This window comes from Tupaia chinensis, unplaced genomic scaffold (assembly GCF_000334495.1).
Source record: "Tupaia chinensis unplaced genomic scaffold, TupChi_1.0 Scaffold000314_1, whole genome shotgun sequence".
Lineage (NCBI taxonomy): Eukaryota > Metazoa > Chordata > Mammalia > Scandentia > Tupaiidae > Tupaia > Tupaia belangeri.
The window spans coordinates 2,814,682-2,835,219 of NW_006159807.1; the positions used below are offsets into that span (position 1 = coordinate 2,814,682).

Here is a 20,538-nt window from a genome sequence, read left to right on the forward strand (position 1 = left end):
CACCCCTCCTCTTCTCCTTGCGGCCGCAGAGCCGCAGACGTAGCAGGTGAGGTGGGCCCCAGGGGCGAGGATCTGCCTGGTCCGCCTCGGCCTTGCGGGCGGCAGGGTCCCCCGCCCCTGCCCTCAGGTCTGAAAAGGTTGGCAGCGCCCGGCCCTACGCGGTGGCTGCCTGAACCTGCCTCTGTCTCCTTTGGGTCGTGCGAGACCATTCAGGAAAGGTTCCGCAGAGGAAGGGGCCGCTAGTTCACTCGGGTGACAGAACTGTCATCCCCTGTTTGAGGAGCGCCTCATTGCACGTGCGTCCACCTCGTCTTTCTCGGACTCTTCCCTTCTCCCGAGAGCGGCCTCAGTATCTGCATCTCCGGCAGCTTCTGCCCAGGTACCTAGAACGTTGCGCCAAATTTTCTCGTTTACCTCTTTTTGGAGCATGTTAGTTACCATGACGATGTGATTCCCATGCCCTGGGAAGCTGAGCTACTCCCCTTTTCTTGCCCCAGGCACAGACCCCAGGCTGCCTTTCCAGGCGTTAGGTGTCAGCTGTTCTGCGAGCAGCCTCTTTGGTCAGAGACTCTGCATCCCTTATCTTAAGAGGGCCAAAGTCTGTCCCTGCAGACAAGGGAAAGGAAGCAGTGCTCTGTGCTCCCACTCCTGGGTCTCTCGGAAGGACATTTGGTTCCCTGCAAGTAGGTGGGAGTGGGTGAATGGTGTGACTGGATGCTGCAGAACGCTTTAATAGTACCACACTGTGCTATGCTTTTCCCATGGGATAAAGGATACTGGGTGTTTGAGAAATAATCTGAGTTTTAAGCTTTCTCTTTACAGTTAGCCACTATCTTGATAGATTTTCACCTAGTAATAGCAGTTATTTATAACTTCAGTGGTTCCTTGATATTATCTAAGCCAAATTCCGAGTGGTCAGAATCAGTCCGTCTATAGTGTTTCTTCAATCTCTGACCCAGTGAGTTGTCTTTCACTGGGGCAGACCAACTTGTTTTTTCTGTAAACCGTGCTTTTTATAGATGAAAAGACTGGATGTGATTTTAAGAGGAAAAACTTCCTTTGCTGTGCTTCCTGTTTATTTTTAAATAATGTTCTAGATAGCATATGAGGGAACTTTAAAATAGTCACAGAAAGTGGAATTTAAGTATGAGTTTATTTTGGTGCAAAAAAATTGAAAGCCATGCATAGTTTTTTCATAAGCATTCTTCATGAACTCATACTTTCCTCCTGTTTAAGAAAAGTTAAAATGAGATAAAACTTTGTGAATCCTCTTGATTATTTTAACTTTCACTCTGCTAACAGGTATTGCTTTTATAATATTGAAAAACAGTAAAAGAACCCTCAAGGAAAAGCAAAGATGACTTTTCAGAGTTTCAGTTTTCAACTAACTGAAAGTTACACCTGGACATTTCTATAACTGTTTGGGCATTACCAGAGGAAAATGAAGAGCTCTCCTGTTGTTAATGATCATTTAAGATCAAACTAAATTAGGTTCGGCTCCTATTATTTGTTTGATATAAAACCATAACTGAACACTTTACAACACATGCCTTCCTTCTATTTCAGTTGGAAGGTTTTTTGTTTTTGTTTTTGCTATAGAGTGTATATGTTTGCCAGAGAGACAGAGAGATAGAAAGCGAGAAATCACCTGCCAGGGGGATGGTCATGCCGCAGTCTCTTCTCCTCCATTCTCTTATTGGGATTTTGGGCACACACCCACGTACAGCCACACCTGGACATGCGCCCAGTGTGAGTTTCAAGCCGCCAGGTTCAGGATTCAAAACATGGTCAACCATGAGGGAGTCCAGTAACATAAACATTTATGCCATCTGCTGGTCCCAGTTGGAGGATCTTTAATAGCAAGTCTGTTTGAAGAACAAGCATAGGGCTGTGAATTTTACTTTGTTACCATTCTCACCATTATTAGGAGTACAACACTTAATAGTAATTGCTACCATTCTTTTTTTTTTGGGGAAAGGTTTTTAGCAAGAAATCACCACCACCACCACCACCACCCCGCCATCCCCCTGGAGGATGGCCATGCCGCAATCCCTTCTCCTCCATTCTCCTCTCGGGATCTTGGGCACGCATGCACACACACCCAACATGAGTTTAAGCCACCGGGTCTGGGCTGGAACTGTGGTTGACTACCTGGGAGTCCAGCGACATAGCCATTATGCCAACTGCTGGTCCTGCAATTGCTTCTTAAAAGCCTACCTTGTAATAAGCTATGTATAAAATATCCTATCCACACAATATCTCTCAAAGGAAGTTTCTAGTCTCATTTTACAGTTGAGGACAATAAGATCCAGGAATATTGAATAACTTACCTAAGGAGGAGTTGATAAACAACAAGGCCCAGAATCTATTTGACTCTTTTTACTGAACTAATGCAGTTTAGTTAAAGCTGTTGCTTTAAAAAATTAGAGGCCAGCGCCATAGCCTGGTGGTTAAGGGAGTTGGTTCCCACATGGCTAGTTTGAGTCCCACTTCTGGTGACTTGAAAAACACACTGAGCACATGTATTGCATGCCCCAAATCCCCATGGAATGTACAAGAGATTGTGGTGTGACCACACTCCATTGGTGGGTTCTTTCTCTCCTCTTTCTCTCTCTCTCTCTCTCTCTCTCTCTCTCTCTCTCTCTCTCTGGCAAGTTCACATGCCCTCTAACAAAAAAAGAAAACATTGATTTGCAAATAAGGAGTAATAAATAAGGAGTTGTGAGCAGTATGAGTTATTAATATACCAGGCAAATAAATAATAGGGACATTTCAAAAAATATCAGAAGACTGGAATAGTTTATCACCTTTAGTACTGCCATTCCAAGTCCACATTCCTTTAGGACTCCCCAAATGTTTATGTTTTTAGTTTTATTTGTTGCTTTAGTGAAAGAGAAAGAGAAAGAAAACAGGTACCCTCAACAGGGTCTCACCACACCATGATCTTCTCCTCAACCTCCCAGCCAGTCCAGATCACAGGCCTGTTGATGGGTGTACCCAACATGTTCAGGTTGACCTGGGATTGGAACCCATGCTTCTCTTATGGCTCCAATTTCATGCAGCAGTGTTTTAAAGCCTGTACCACCAGAGCTGAGCCAGGACTCCAAATGTTTAACACTTTTCTTTTATTGTTTACCAGCTCCTTACTTCAAGTACCAGTATTTGTACCAACCTGTAGTTTTCCCAAGATATAATTTGAGGCTTATTTGGTAAACGTCAAGTATGTGAGTATTGTAGGTTTCATGTATAGTGACCACTCCTATCTAATCCTAGTTTTTTTCTGTTTTTTTGTTTTTTTTAAAAAAAAAAAACAAAAAACAAAAAAAAAACACCTTGCTCTAATCCAGATTAAAGGTAAGGTTTTGGAATGGCTTGGTTTATACCAGGATAGTACAGAGAAAATTTTCTTACACATTCCCATGAATCAACCGATGATTTCTGTCCCGTCATCTGAGTTTTGTTAATTTATTTAGGTGCTTGAGAGCTTAATCTGGGCATTGCAAATTTTTGAAAGCGTGAACCTTTTTATTTTCTATTTTATATAAGATCACTTTAAATGGTAAACCTAGAATAATCACTTGGCAAATTGGCAATTGTTTTCACAGTAATTTTAAGTTACTAATAAAAGCTAATTAGTTTTTAGAGTTGTTCAGACCTGTCTTCATTGTGTCACTGGCAGCAAGAGGAAAGTCTGATAATTACCATTAATATTAGCATAAAGAATTTGTTCCTTTAGCATTTTCAGAACATCTTAGAACATTTTATAACCTGTTTTATGTTCACCATTTCATGAACATCTTTAGCATATTTTAGGATACATTTTGCGTTCTTAGACCTTTTGCTGTAGTGAAAAACTTAGAACACTGTATCATTCAGTAAAAGAAATTCTAAATAATGTCTGAAAGAGTAGATTGGTCAATGAAAACCTATACGATTTATTTAAGGGCAAGGTATCATTTTAGTCATTTATTGAAAACATGTTTTAGTGCCTCCTATGTGCCAGGTACTGTGATAGATGTTGGAGACCCTCCAGAAAACAAAATACCTGGGAGTCCAGCGACATAGCCATTATGCCAACTGCTGGTCCTGCAATTGCTTCTTAAAAGCCTACCTTGTAATAAGCTATGTATAAAGTATCCTATCCACACAATATCTCTCAAAGGAAGTTTCTAGTCTCATTTTACAGTTGAGGACAATAAGATCCAGGAATATTGAATAACTTACCTAAGGAGGAGTTGATAAACAACAAGGCCCAGAATCTATTTGACTCTTTTTACTGAACTAATGCAGTTTAGTTAAAGCTGTTGCTTTAAAAAATTAGAGGCCAGCGCCATAGCCTGGTGGTTAAGGGAGTTGGTTCCCACATGGCTAGTTTGAGTCCCACTTCTGGTGACTTGAAAAACACACTGAGCACATGTATTGCATGCCCCAAATCCCCATGGAATGTACAAGAGATTGTGGTGTGACCACACTCCATTGGTGGGTGCTTTCTCTCCTCTTTCTCTCTCTCTCTCTCTCTCTCTCTCTCTCTCTGGCAAGTTCACATGCCCTCTAACAAAAAAAGAAAACATTGATTTGCAAATAAGGAGTAATAAATAAGGAGTTGTGAGCAGTATGAGTTATTAATATACCAGGCAAATAAATAATAGGGACATTTCAAAAAATATCAGAAGACTGGAATAGTTTATCACCTTTAGTACTGCCATTCCAAGTCCACATTCCTTTAGGACTCCCCAAATGTTTATGTTTTTAGTTTTATTTGTTGCTTTAGTGAAAGAGAAAGAGAAAGAAAACAGGTACCCTCAACAGGGTCTCACCACACCATGATCTTCTCCTCAACCTCGCAGCCAGTCCAGATCACAGGCCTGTTGATGGGTGTACCCAACATGTTCAGGTTGACCTGGGATTGGAACCCATGCTTCTCTTATGGCTCCAATTTCATGCAGCAGTGTTTTAAAGCCTGTACCACCAGAGCTGAGCCAGGACTCCAAATGTTTAACACTTTTCTTTTATTGTTTACCAGCTCCTTACTTCAAGTACCAGTATTTGTACCAACCTGTAGTTTTCCCAAGATATAATTTGAGGCTTATTTGGTAAACGTCAAGTATGTGAGTATTGTAGGTTTCATGTATAGTGACCACTCCTATCTAATCCTAGTTTTTTTCTGTTTTTTTGTTTTTTTTAAAAAAAAAAAACAAAAAACAAAAAAAAAACACCTTGCTCTAATCCAGATTAAAGGTAAGGTTTTGGAATGGCTTGGTTTATACCAGGATAGTACAGAGAAAATTTTCTTACACATTCCCATGAATCAACCGATGATTTCTGTCCCGTCATCTGAGTTTTGTTAATTTATTTAGGTGCTTGAGAGCTTAATCTGGGCATTGCAAATTTTTGAAAGCGTGAACCTTTTTATTTTCTATTTTATATAAGATCACTTTAAATGGTAAACCTAGAATAATCACTTGGCAAATTGGCAATTGTTTTCACAGTAATTTTAAGTTACTAATAAAAGCTAATTAGTTTTTAGAGTTGTTCAGACCTGTCTTCATTGTGTCACTGGCAGCAAGAGGAAAGTCTGATAATTACCATTAATATTAGCATAAAGAATTTGTTCCTTTAGCATTTTCAGAACATCTTAGAACATTTTATAACCTGTTTTATGTTCACCATTTCATGAACATCTTTAGCATATTTTAGGATACATTTTGCGTTCTTAGACCTTTTGCTGTAGTGAAAAACTTAGAACACTGTATCATTCAGTAAAAGAAATTCTAAATAATGTCTGAAAGAGTAGATTGGTCAATGAAAACCTATACGATTTATTTAAGGGCAAGGTATCATTTTAGTCATTTATTGAAAACATGTTTTAGTGCCTCCTATGTGCCAGGTACTGTGATAGATGTTGGAGACCCTCCAGAAAACAAAAACATGCATAGTCCCTGCTTCCATGACATTAAAAATCTAGTGAAGAAGACAGACATAAATCAAACACCATTCTAATGCATAATATGATTACAAACTGGGAAAAGTGACCTAAAGGTAAGGACTATGATTCTACCTGAGAAGTAAATGTGGCCTGGCTATAGGGTCAGAGAAGTCTTACCTGATAAAGTGACTCCTGGACAATATAGTTGGGAGGATAAGTAGGTAATTACACAGAGAGTGGCAGCCAGCTGGGTAAAGTGAGCATTTTAAAGTGAACCACATGTGCTAAGTCCCTGAGGCACAAAGGGACTATGGTGCCAGTGTGCAACTGTTACAAACAAAACTAAAGGTAGGTTGGTGGGATGCCATCATTTTTTCTTTCATTCTCCTCCTTATCGTCTACCAAAAGTTATACTTAACTTTGGTTAAGTGATTGCCCTTGCCAGCGTATTATAAGGACTTTACTTGAATGATCTCAAGTTAGTAACTTCTACAAGGTAGTTACTGTTATTGCCATTTCACAGCTGAAGAAAGTGAGGCAAAGAAAAGTGAAAAGATAATGGCCCAGCCACAGTGGCACAGGCTGTAGGGCACTGCTGATACCAGAGCCACATGGGAGGCCTGAGTTCAGACCCCCACATGCATACCTGTGATCTCAACAAGCTGGCAGGCTGCACGAAGGCTCCTGGCACAACGAGATCTGGTTCAGGGTCTCTCTCTCTCTGTCATTAAAGAAAAAAGAAAAGTTAAAGTTACTGGTTCAAAGTTGGTAAGTGATACTCTATCCTATACTCTATTTCTATCCTATACTCAGGTATGACCACAGGCCGGAAAGGACCCGCAGGTCCCAGTGTGACTTTGTGATGTGACAGTGTAAAATTCTGAAATTTCCAGAGCATTTGGATGCAGGTGGACATTCAGCTGAGACTCTTGAGAACCCCCATGCTCTTAACTATTGATATAACTTGATCGTAGATCACTGGGGAGAGCCACGGGGCATCATTGTTACTGTAATATTGGTGGTTCTCATGTCTAATAGTGAATATAGAACAGCAACATGAATATTTTGAGCCAAACTACCTTTGAAAGTACAGAAATTTTTTTTTCATTGTATTTTTCCCTTAGTGGCATTTGAAGAAAGAACATATACTTATTTGGACATTTAATAAGTAAATAGGTCTAAGTTTGACAATGTATTATTTCAACTGGGATTCTTATTATCACATTGAATCTTTCTTCCTTTCTTTCCAGAAATCTGATTGGAGTTGGAGGGTGAAAAGAAAAAATGGATTCTTTTTCTAACTTACCTGCAGAGAACTTAACCATTACAGTCAATATAACCAAGACTTTGTCTACAACAGTCCCGCATGGATTTAATGCCACAAATGACCCACCTTCAATGTCAATAACAAGGCTTTTTCCAGCCTTACTAGAATGCTTTGGCATAGTCCTTTGTGGCTATATCGCAGGAAGGGCCAATGTCATTACGTCAACACAGGCCAAAGGACTAGGAAATTTTGTTTCCAGATTTGCACTTCCAGCTTTATTATTCAAAAACATGGTTGTACTTAATTTTTCTAATGTGGATTGGTCTTTCCTATATAGTATATTAATTGCCAAAGCATCTGTGTTTTTCATTGTATGTGTATTAACCTTATTGGTTGCCAGTCCTGATAGTCGATTTAGCAAAGCTGGATTATTCCCTATTTTTGCTACACAAAGTAATGACTTTGCATTGGGATACCCTATAGGTAAGTTATTTTTTATTTTTCAAGTTTTTAACAAATTCAGATGTTTTAGAAGGTAACAAAATACAAATTTATAATTTAAGCATTTGTTCGTGACCAATTCTTACTCTTTTAGTTAAGAAATCTCTTGTTTTTCCCTTAAATATGTCTTTAATGGTAGTGAATTGTATTTTTCTCAACGTCAGAGTTTGAGGATCTTTCAAACATCTATTTAAAATAAATGGTCATATTCTAATAACTTGTGAATAGTCTAATAATATTCTTTTTTATTGTCAGTGATCATGTATGAAAGAAGTTTGATTTTCAGAAGGGACCAGGTTCTCATTTAAATTATGTACAAAAGATAGGCTTCTATCTGCATAAAAATCATCATGGGCTAACCAGTGGCATGGTGGTTGAGGCGGTGGATTCCACATGACTGTTCCTTACCCGGCGCTTGAAAAAACACACTAGGTGTGTGCATGCGTATGCCCAAAATCCCAAAAGGAGAAATGGAGGAGAAGCGATTGCAGTATGACCACCCCGGTAATGGGGTGCTTTCTCACTTTCCTTCTCTCTCTTTCTCTGTCTCTCTCTGGTGAGTACATGCACCCTCTAGCCAATTACAAATAATATTATTAAATATTAAATTTTAATAATCATTAAATAATCATTTTAATAATCAGTAATTACTTCCTTCATCTGTGAAATGGCAATAATAGTAATTACCTCATAGAACTTGAGATTATTCAAGTAAAGCTCTTATAATCACACTGTCAAGGGTAATCACTTAACCAAAGTTAAATATAACTTTCGGTAGACTGCAAGAGAGAGAACTAAAGAAATAATGATGGCATCCCACCAATCGACCTTTAGTTGCGTTTATAACAGCCACACACTGGCACCATAGTCTTTTTGTGCCATAGGGATGGAACACATGGAGTTCACTCTAAAACGTTTACTTCTCTACCCACCCAACCTTCCATTTATTATTATTTAATATTATTAAAAACTATATTATTATTAATAACATTATTGTTAGTTGTGGGAATTTGTGATTTCCTCCTCTTATTTTAATATCTAGAATATAATTTTACATTAAAATTGGTTTTGGAGGTATTTTTAAAATAATCATTTAATTTAATTTAACTTAATTTATTCATTTAATTCTAATTTGACCAGAGAGTGACACATGGAGGGGGGGAATGAGAAAGCAAGCTGCCAGCTTCGAGACTTGAACTGTGGTTAGCCATGTGGGAGTGTCCAGCACCTTAACAAACTGCTGGTCCCTGTTTTTGGAGTTTTTAATTCAAAATTTCAATATATTTTGGTTAAAGTTAATTTCTTGTTTTAAAGGCAAGGCCTTTTTTCCTTTTTAACTAATCCATTTTTAACTTTCCAGCTCTTTAAACAACCTAATTTTATGTTTCTATATGTGTGTGTTTTCCTGATGAAAAAGTACACAGACCAATTGGGACACTGGTTACCTTGAAAAGAAACATATTCTATTTGCCAGAATACTCTGCTACCAAAAAATATATATCTTGTAACTACTTTTTATATTTTTAATTAAATTTATGTATATTTCGTTTTTATGGGAGGATTCGTTTTTGTTTTTGTTACTTATTTATTTTTTTACATTTCCCACATTTACTTTACATATCAAAAATTTTTGCTCATACTCCATAGATCTTGACAGTTAATAAACAACTTTCAAAATTTCAAAAAACTGAATTTTAAAGATAACTTTCAAAATATTTGTTATAATTTTGTTTGTGACTCTATAACAACAGAGGTAGTATGGTTTTAAATATTTTTGAGAAAATATTTATATGTCAACTACTCAAACTGTTGAAAAGCAAGCACCCAGCACTTGATTCATACGTGAACCTTCCCAACTCAGCTCTGCCTACCAAGTACCCTGTGGTTTACCATCTGTTAGCAAAGATCAATCTTTTTCTTCCTTCAAAGTCTTCCTCAAGCTAATCCTCTGGTCATGGCTGCTCTTTTGCCATCACTACTGATTACAATGCTGGGCTGGAAAAGTCCAGGTTATTTTATGGTAGGAATTCTTTCTATAGATTCTCTAATCCTCTCTGCCAGGCAGAACTGTTTATGGTGCCAGGCTGTCTTTGCAAGAGCTTCTGTTGGCTTTTTTGAGCTCTACCAAGAAACTAACTTTCATAGTTTTCTTGTCATATTGTCAGAAAGGACATTCCATTCCAAGCCTTGGCAACAGGTATTATTGAACTTATGCAGATAACCCTTCTGCCATAATAGAAGAATACTCACAAATATTTTCCAATTCCAAAGGGGCCAGGAAGGGAGAAAAGCTTATGTTTCAATTTAAACAAACAAACAAAATATTTTAACAATTGCTGAACCTATCAACAGCTCAAAAGAAAGCAAAATACTTAAATCTGGAAAACAAAGCATAGCAAATAAATTAGTAATATTTTATTCAAAAGTCATAAAATTCTATTTGTTTACCAGTTCAGTCTCAGGTAATCTCTTTTCTTTTTTTTTTTTTTTTTTTTTTGGAGAGATTTTCTCTATAGGGCGCGTGCGCTCGCCAGACAGACAGAGAGAGACATAGAGACAGAAAGCGAGAAATCACCCCCCAGGGGGTATGGTCATGCCGCAATCCCTTCTCCTCCATTCTCCTCTCGGGATCTTGGGCACGTATGCAGATGCACCCAGCGTGAGTTTTAAGCCACCGGGTTCGGGACGCGAACCGCGGTCGATTACGTGGGAGTCCAGCGACATAGCCATTACTCTAACTGCTGGTTCCCATTAATCTCTTTTCTGTTGAATTTGCAGTGTTATTGTGGTCTGATCTTTCTGTTTAATTTCTGGAAGTTAACATTTAACGTTATTATTGATATTTCTAGACTTGTCCCTACCATTAGGTTGGTCATTTTCTTGGTTGCATTTTGTTCTCTTATTTCTCTCTGTGTGTCTTTAGTTTTCTTGGTACAGCACTCCTTTTAGAACTTCTTGAAGAGCTAGTCTGTATTGGTAAATTCTTTCAGGTTCTGTTTATCTGAGAATGTTTTTATCTTTTCTTCCCATATGAAGGATAATCTTGCCAGGTATAGTATTCTTGGTTTTAAATTGTTTTTCCTTTAACACTTTGAATATATTTTCCCCTTCTTTCCTTGCTCACATTGTTTCTGATGAGAGGTCTACTGTTAGCCTGATGGAGATTTATGTATACTTTGATCACATATCATAATATGAAACCTTGGGAACCAGCAGTTAGCATAATGGCTATGTCGCTGGACTCCCACGTAATCGACCGCGGTTCGCGTCCCGGACCCGGTGGCTTAAAACGCACGCCGGGCGTGTGTGCGTGCATGCCCAAGATCCCGAGAGGAGAATGGAGGAGAAGGGATTGCGGCGTGACCATCCCCCCTGGGGGGTGATTTCTCGCTTTCTGTCTCTATGTCTCTCTCTGTCTGTCTGGCGAGCCCACACGCCCTATAGCGAAAATCTCTCCAAAAAAAAAAAAAAATGAAACCTAATATGAATACACTGTTTCTTTCACTTATAGAGAACTGTTATGTGCCAGCTAATGAGAATATACCTATGAACAGGTTTCTTCCACATGTTGAATTTACATTTTAATGGGAAAATTAATAATATAGTTCAAATTAAAATCTTATCAGGTGGTGACATAGACCATAGGAATAAAGTCGTACAAAGGGATTTGAGATAGGGTGTACAGCAAAGTCCTCTCTGGTAGATCTTCTGAGCAGAAACTTGACTGGAACTTATTAATGCACAATTAAAATCTACCATAAACTTTCACTATCTTTTCATTAACTTTCTTATTCAGCAGTTTTATCCTCTCTCCCACCGCTAACTTATTTTATCCCGGCACCAAAAAGACTCTACTGAACTATACTTTTCACGTTTCTCAACCCTTTTGATCTTCCTCTGTTTACCAGACACAGAGAAGTACCTAAGAAATTAAATAACTATGAATAAAGCAGGAAGTTTAAAAGAGAAGAAAAACTAAGTTCTTAGATAACTGAGCTGTAAATAGTCAGAAACTAGATAGGTGTTCCTTTAAGGTTATTGAATTTTAAAGTGAAATAAAGACTTCTGGAAATAAACGAGCCAGGAGGTACTGTGTTTGTCCATTTCTTCAGGAGCATCAATTATGTGAGCGTGTCAAGATAGTTATGGTGTCAGGACCCAAAAGTGGCTCCATATCATAGTGTTAAGTATTTAATAAATATTGCTATTTCCTAATTTAGATACAAACTAGAAATATTAGACTGTTGGAAAAGTCATGATGCATTTTACATAGGAAAACATAGAAAAAAATTTGTCAAGACTTTTCTGACTTTCATAGATTAGTAAATCTGTAACTAAATAAAACTAACATTTGTAACTTTATATTTATAGAGTCTTACATGTTTATCTCATTTGAGTAGGGCAGATATTATTACCCTTCTTAATGTTTTTAATCCCAGGTCACACAGCTAACAGGTAACTGAGACGCACACAAGTCTGCTGGTTCTGGGCATTCTCTTACCCAGACAGTTATATAACATACCATTTTAGACGCCCCCCAATCAGCTCCTGCAACATATTAGTTTCAGAAAGAATACAAGTTTCTTTATACTATTCTAAAAATATTCCATACAATGAGTAGTAGTGGAAAAAGACCTGTTAGATAAGTTAATCTGCTTTCAAATCAAGGCAGAGTCTCCAAATAAAAAGTGTAATCAGCCATTTTCATCCCTGCTTTACTTATGTCCTACATTGAGGCAGGGACTTTGGCAATAATCATGCTCCCAGCCAAGATTTCCCTAGTGATTCTGTCTGTTGGTTTTGAATAGTAATTTTTCCCCTTGTAACATTAGGCTGTAGACTGTAACTTTACTAAAAACCAGTAGTACTATACAGACAAATATGCTTTCTCACATGGCTGCGGATTGGAAGGTGTGGTATAGAACCATTAGGGCTGTGTATCTGCTCCCTGGTGAGGTTATTTATTATTCTTGTCTGTTCCCATCTGCCTCTGGCCTTACACAGGGTGAACAGAGAAGATCAGCTCCAGAGTGAAGATTTTTTTTTCTGTTTGTGTCATGGCCCACTCTGGAATTCTCCCTTTCTTGTTCACAGATAAGTATCAGTCATGGGTTATAAGAAATATCCTTTTGGGTGCCCACGCTATGGCCTTAAGGTGCTTAAGGGAGCCAGATCCCACATGGCTGACTGTGTGGTTTGAATTCCAGACCCAGCAACTTGAGAAACACTCTGGCACATGTGTGTGCACGCCCTAGGTCCTCACAGGTTGGAGAAATAGAGAAGCGATTGCAGTGTGACCACTCCCCATTGGGAAGGAGGGTGCTTTTTCCTCTCCCTCTCTTTCTGTCTCTCTGGTGAGTGCACATGTCCTCTGGCAAGTTAAAAAAAAAAAAAAAAAAAGAAGGAAGAAGAAGAAAGAGAGAAATGTCCTTTTTTCCTTTTTTAATACTGCACTTGTTCCACATCAGTCCATGTTACAGGTGACTCAGGAAATGTTGGCAAGAGGAAGGCAGAAAAGTTAATGACTAAAGAAAAAGGATAGTCATGTTTGTGTTTCTGTATAGTATGACAAACTGTAATGGTCTGTGAAATTATATTAAAATGATATATCTTTACACAAGTGATGGAATAGTGTATTACTACAGACTAAAAACAAAAGCTTACTGTTTTTAGAACAATTCTTTTCAAAGGCACTTAAAAAAAATCCAAGTGTAAGAAGAAAGCAAGAATCTACCAAGGTGAAATGTTGATTTCAGCAAATCAGAATGGTTCCCTGCCTCTGTCATTAAAAGATACTAATAGGGCATAGTTAAGTCCTATAATTTATTCTTCAAACAATGCCGGTAACATAAGTACTCTGACTAATCATAATTATGCTCTAGTGCTTTCTGTAAACAGAAAGGAAATGAAGCATTTAACTATATGCCATTAAATAATAGAATGATCTTATCTGGGTCTTTGTGTTACGTGCTGGGGATTGAAACCCTGCAGGAATCAAAATAGGAGGCACAGTAGGTGGCTAATTTTGTCTCTCAGTTCTTCAAAGCTATATAATAGCTCCTCATAATGGGATTCCTCCTCCCTCCAAGAGTCTTATTTATAAGCATTAATTAATTAGAAGTTAACCATTGATGTAATGATTATAAATCTAATTTTAGTTACTATAGGTCATTTTTTAATGTATATTTTTTCCGGCTTAAAAAACCATCCTCAGATTGATAACAAAAGAAAAGTTTGCAAATCTATCGATAAAAATGAAATGTTAAGTAATTATGCAAATGAATATTAGGTCTGCAGACTAAAATTCCCATGTTGAATCTGTTCTTCTAGTAATTTAACAAATACTTATGTATTTAATCATAATTTTTTGCTCTCCTACTAGACCATACTTCTTTTCCCCTTGTATACTTGATCAGTTGACTTAAAATGCCTCAATAGTAATAACCCACTTCATAAATATATAGAATGTATAAAGTAAAAAAAAAGGGGGGGGCGTGGTCAGCAGGTGGTGTGGTGGCTAAGGTATTGGACTCCCATATGGATGACTGTGGTTCAAGTCCCAGACCTGGTGGCTTGAAAAATTACATTAAAGGTATTACAGCATGGCCATCCCCTCTGGGGATGATTTCTCACTCTCTCTCTTTCTCTCCCCCCAGCAAGTGCACATGCACTATAGCAAAAACACTAAAAAAATTTTAAAAGACCCAAATTTTCAGTTTGAAGAAATAAGTTCAGGAGATCTATTGCACAACATAGTAACTAACAATATATTGTGGGGCCAGACCATGGCACAGTGGTAATGCAGCTGGACCCCCAGAGAAGGTCCCAGGTTCATGTCCTAACCTCCTTTGCCATACATGTTGGGCATGTATACATATGCCCTTGATCTAGGCTAGGTGAGGCTGGGCATGGATCATGGCATGAAGACCCTGTTGGGATGCCTGTCCCCACCCCCCACAGTATGGGGGGAAAAAAACCACAGTATATTACATGCTTGAAAATTGCTAAGAAGATATACTTTAATTGTTCTCACAAAAAAATCATAGGAGGTAATACATATGCTAATTATCTCGTTAGCCATCCTGCAGTGTATACATATTTCCAAACATTTGTACACCAGAAATATGTACAATTTTTAAAAACACAGTACTTTTGTGTCATATCTACATTTCTTAAATACATATGTATAATCTCTATTTTTTAAATGAAATAATATGTAAAATTTTAATGTAAAAGTTTAATGAAAAACTGCCCTTTTCCTAAAAAGATATTCTATTTTTATTTGTTGATTAAAAGTAACCTTTTTAAACTTTATTTTTATTGTCAGAGGGACATGTGCTCTCCAGAGGAAGTACCCCCCAAAGAGGTGTGGTCATGCTGCAGTCCCTCTTCTTTCATTTTTCCATCCCATCAGAATTTAAGGCATGCATACACAGTGCCTGAAGCACTTTTCCAGCCTCCGAAACTGGGACATGAACCGAGGTCGGCTTGGTAGGACCCAGTTCCTGGTGGTAGCCCCTAACTGCTGAGCTACATGGCTGACTCCAACTAACTTTTAGAAGGGTAAAGTTAAAACGGCTATGAGAAGAAATAGATTAACTTGTAACAATTAGATATAAATTGCTATGTGTTACAAAATACAGTTTTGCTATGTCTAACACCTTTGACATTCATTGATAAATTAATTCTATTCAGCACGTATTTTTTATTTGCTCAGCCCTGGGCTGGGGACTCTGGATTATGAAATGATGCCTTCAAGGAATTTATAATTTGTCAGGATGGCATTAATACAAAAGAAATTACCATAGCGTTTCAGAGAAGGGGAGATTAATGAAGTAAACTGAAGAGCTAGTAAAAGAAGTAGTACCAGAGACAGACTTTTAATAGTAGGCAAGATTTAGGGAAGAAAGGGAAGATTTCATGAAGTTAGAGGTGTGTACGATCAGCATATAGAATCATACCATTAAATAATACAATGATCTTATCAGGGTCTTCGTATCATGTGCTGGGGATTGAAATGGCGGAGTTGGGAACCAGCAGTTAGCGTAATGACTATGTCGCTGGACTCCCACGTAGTCGACTGCAGTTCGCGTCCCGGACCCGGTGGCTTAAAACTCACGCCGGGCGCGTGTGCGTGCGTGCCCAAGATCCCGAGAGGAGAATGGAGGAGAAGGGATTGTGGTGTGACCATTCCCCCTAGGGGGTGATTTCTCACTTTCTATCTCTATGTCTCTCTCTGTCTGGCGAGCACACGCACCCTATAGTGAAAACCTCTCAAAAAAAAAAAAAAAAAGAAATGGAGGGGTTGGACATGGGGGACCCAGCCCCTTAACCACCATGCCACTGGCTAGCCCCCATAAGAATTATGAACATGGTATTTGTTTGGTGTAACTATGACGTTTAACTGTCTGATGAAGTCTTTGCATTGCTTGAGGAGGAGTAAGAGATAAGATGGATAAATAAGGGACCAATTATGGAGACCAGGCTGTGAATGTCAAAAGAAAACTTTTGTTGCTGTTCTTGTGGGCACTTGGAACTATGGGGAAAAATCTCAACTTTTCAAAGTTAGGACTTAGAGAGTACTGCTAGCAGTGAATAAAATGGAAGAAGGGAGAGGTTGAGAAAAACCAAAAGAATATAGGTCAACAAACACAGCATAATTCTGAGATTTTTGACTCATGATAGCAGTAGAAATCAAGAGGAGAAAACACAAAAGGTCCTGCAAGAGAAGAAAAGGTATTTGGTGATTGACCAGTCACGAGTAATAAGACTGTTCCTTAAATTTTGCACTGAGCTCTTTCTTAAAACTATGTAAAGGTGAAAATAAACGCTGATGTGCCAGAAAAATTAATTTCTGGAGAAAGACATCGATAAAGGTGCTTTGAGTGGATTGCAGAACTGTGGCTGGAAGTTTTCAAAGGGAATGCCTTATGCCTATTATTGTGGCTGCTTAGGAAACACATTTGTTCTCAGACTGAAAACATGAGTTTTCCAAAATACACATACTGTCGTAAAAATTGGGTGGTGGGCAAGGACATGGACACCTTTCTCTTAAAGCTAGAATATCTCATCAGAAGTACAAGTACTAGAAGTAGTGGGACCAGCAGTTAGCATAATGGCTACGTTGCTGGACTCCCATGTAGCCGACCGCGGTTAGAGTCCTGGACCCGGTGACTTAAACCCACGCCGGGCATATGTGCGTGAGTGCCCAAGATCCCAAGAGAATGGAGAAGAAGGGATTGCAGTGTGGCCATCTCCCCTGGGGGGTGATTTCTTGCTTTCTGTCTCTCTGTCTCTCTCTGTATTTCTGGTGAGCGCACACACCCTATAGCAAAAACCTCTGCAAAAAAAAAGTAGTTATCAAGCGTTGCTTTTGGGCTGGCCTCATAGCCTAGTGGTTAAGGGAGCTGAATCCCACATGGTCAACTGTGATTCAAATCCTGGGCCTGGTAGCTTGAAAAACATGCCCTGCATACGTGTATATGTTCCCAAAATCCCGACAGGGAAATAGAAGAGAAGGAATTGTAATGTGACCATGTCCCAAGGGGCTTTTTTTCTCCCTTTCTCTCTCTCTTTCTGTCTCTGCTCTGACAAATGCATGCACTCCCAGGCAATGAGGGGATGAAAAAGGTGTTGCTTTTTACCCAAAAGATAAAGCCTTATGGGGGTAGCCAGTGGCATGCTGGTTAAGGTGCTGGATCCCACATGTCCAACTCTGCCATTTGAGTTCCAGATCTGGTAGCTTGAAAAACACACCGGGCACATGATATGTGTGCCCAAAATCCCAAGAGGCAAATGGAGGAGAAGGGATTGTAGTGTGGCCATTTCTCTAGGGGGGGTGATTTCTCACTTTCACTCTTTCTCTGTCTCTCTCTGGCAAGTACGTGCACACAGCGGCAAAAAATCTTTTTTTAAAAAAAGAAAGATAAAATCTTATGAAACATGAAAGAACATCGCTGAGCTAGCATAACTAATTTGCAAATCAATGGAATATGTGAAATTGCTTGTAATCAAATATTTTCAAACCACTGTCTCATTTTGGAGATATTATAGACATTTATGTTTAGTTGAATTATAAGGTAGAGGGTGTTGGATATTATTTTAAAAGTTTTTGGGGGACAGCAGGTGGCATGGCAGTTAGGGGCGTTGTACATGACCAACTGCAGTTCAAGTCCTGGACCTGGTGGCTTGCTTTCTCACTTTCCCTCTCTCTCACTCTGTCCCTCTCTAGTCAAGTTAAAAATAAGTAAATAAAAAAAGTTAAATAAAATAATTCCTTTATAAAAAAAAAAAAGTAGGCTTGACTTTGAGAACAAGGTGAAATTCTACAGGTTATGTAATTCAGTTACATAACTTTAACGGTACATGTGCATGACATTAATGGAACTTACATATCCTGAGTAAGTAAACAAATGTATTTTCCTAGCTGTGGTAATTTATCTTAATGTAAATTGAGAATTCTAATCTTTTGCATTTTTTTCACATGATTGCCTCTCTCCTTGTGAGAGATTGTGGCTTTTCTTCTTTTTTCTTGTTTATTGTCCTTAACTTCACATCAGTTAGGAATCAACATTTACGTGTATTAGATTGAATACTTTCAGAATCCATTGCCAAAAATGTGCCTAGAAACTAGGTTGTTTACTGCAAGGTTCTAAATAGCCCTAATCAAGTCAAGAGTAGTCCAACAACTCATGTGGCCACTAAGAAACTGCCAGAAATCTGATCCAACCCATGCACCTCCCTCTAAGGAAACATATCTTATGTAGTGGTTGGTTTCTGAAGTCATCACACATGCCCAAACCCTTGAGAAATCCTTTTTTTTTTTTTAAAAGAGATTTTTGCATGTAGGCACTTGCGCTCACCAGAGAAACGAAGAGACAGAAAGTGAGAAATCACCCCATGAGGGGATGGCCACACCGCAATCCTTTCTTCTCTCTTCTCCCGTTGGGATTTTGGGCACGCACATACACATGCCTGGCATGAGTTTTAAGCCACCAGGTCTGGGACTCAAACTGCAGTTGACTACCTGGGAGTCCAGTGAGGTAACCATTATGCCATCTGTTGGTCCTGAGAATTCCTTTAAATCACCCACAAAGTATAGTGTACATACTTTGATTTTACTATACCATTGCTCATGACCTTTAAGTCACCCACAAAGTATAGTGTATATACTTTGATTTTACTATACCATTGCTCATGAGCCCTTTTTTTTTAAATTGTGATTTTCAGGCTACCGAACTTGACCCATAGTCAGCCATGTGGGAGTCTAGTTCCTCAACCACCAGGCTATCTGCCAGCCCCTCTTATAAGTCTTAATATAGCCAGATTTTTCTCTAATGTTGACCGGCAATAAACAACAGGTGAAGCAATTAGTCTGCATTTGGGAACATGCTATATGAAAAGGGAAAGGAATCTTTTGTTTTCCCAAGAGGATGTAGTTGTATTTGTGCATGTTAAATGTTCATTGATAAGACTCCACTGTGTTCCCCTCCCAAACCGTGCCTAGATCCAACTTCCTACATCTAGCCCTTTAGCATCTTCATTAGTCTCTTCTGAAGGCATTCATTCCCTTTCATCTTCTTAAATGAAAACTGTTCGTTTTTTCCAGAGCCTCCCTATCACATTAGCATTGGTAGGTAGGACTGGGGTTCTCTTATCCACCTGTGTCACTGTTGGGTCATTACTCTCTGCTCTGTCATTAAGAATACACAGATAAGGTTTATTATCTGTTGACGAGGATGTGTATGGTGGTCTTAACTGGACTGGTCTGAGGTGTATATCATGTTGGGTAAAGTCTCTTCACAATCCAAATGATGTATAGTGATTTAATGTATGAATAATAATAAAAACAAATAAATAAAAATAATATGTTAAGGTTCCTGCCGTTACCTGCCTACTTCATTCTAGTCACTTCCCCCTCATTCTCTGAAGAATAATATCCAACTTACTTTCATCTTCTTTATCCCAAGTTTTGCCATTATCTTGTTTGACTTTTGCATCCTGTTAACCATCCATCATATCCTCTGCCCTCTTGGTTCCTTCATTTCTTCATCTTCTGTGGTATTTCCTTTACTCCACTGTAGCCACCAGCTCCCATGGCCACATCTGGGACATAGTCATCTGGGAAATAGTAAGTTCAGTAGCCTGTCTGACTTACTCCAAGCTCCTAAACTTCCAACCACACTTAATTTTTGGCCATTGGAAGGCTCTCCAGTCTGAACCCTGAACTTTCTGTCAGTCGTCTCCCACCCTCACTTCTTTTCCCCTACAGAATAGACTCCATAACTTCAGTGCTCATTTTCATAGTTCCTTATTTCCTACTCTCCCCTCAGCCCTCTGTAGTCTGACTTCTGCCTCTCCTCTCCAGTGAAAACGGTCTCTCCAATGGGTACCAACACGCACCTTGTTGCCATTACCACTTAAACATTTAGTTTCATTAGATTTTCACATTGAATTCATTCTTGTTTGCTTTCTTTTTTAGGTTTTTGTCATAGGCCACATGTGTTCCCCAATGAGAGACAAAGAGAGGGAAAGTGAGAAATTACCCTCCGAGGAGATGGCCATACCACAGTCCCTTCTGCTTCACTCTCCTCTTGGGATTTTGGGCACAGACACACATGCGCCCAGCATGATTTTTCAAGCCGCAGGGTCCAAGACTCAGACTGCTCAGTCGGCCACATGGGATCCAGCCACCTCAAACACCATGCTACTCACTGGCCCAAACTGTTTCTTTTAAAATTCTGTTGGGCCAGCTCCATAGCCTGTTTGTTAAGGCAGTCAGATCCCACATGGTCAACCCCATGATTTGAGTCCCAGATCCAGCAGCTTGAAAAACACAACACAT

The 20,538-nt window shown here is 38.9% G+C and overlaps 1 protein-coding gene across 3 annotated transcripts in view; it reads left to right on the top strand.

Annotated features, from left to right (window-relative positions):
• GPR155 (G protein-coupled receptor 155) overlaps positions 1–20,538 on the top strand; it is a 58,313-nt gene continuing 37,775 nt past the window's right edge. The window contains exons 1-2 of one of the 3 annotated variants that reach the window (XM_006151121.2): positions 1–46; positions 7,177–7,676. In XM_006151121.2, coding sequence (XP_006151183.1) covers positions 7,211–7,676 — 466 coding nt within the window. In that variant the 5' untranslated portion in view covers positions 1–46; positions 7,177–7,210. Of the gene's footprint in view, positions 380–607; positions 684–7,176; positions 7,677–20,538 lie in introns of those variants that run through there. The other 2 variants (XM_006151119.3, XM_006151120.2) reach the window with 2 other exon arrangements.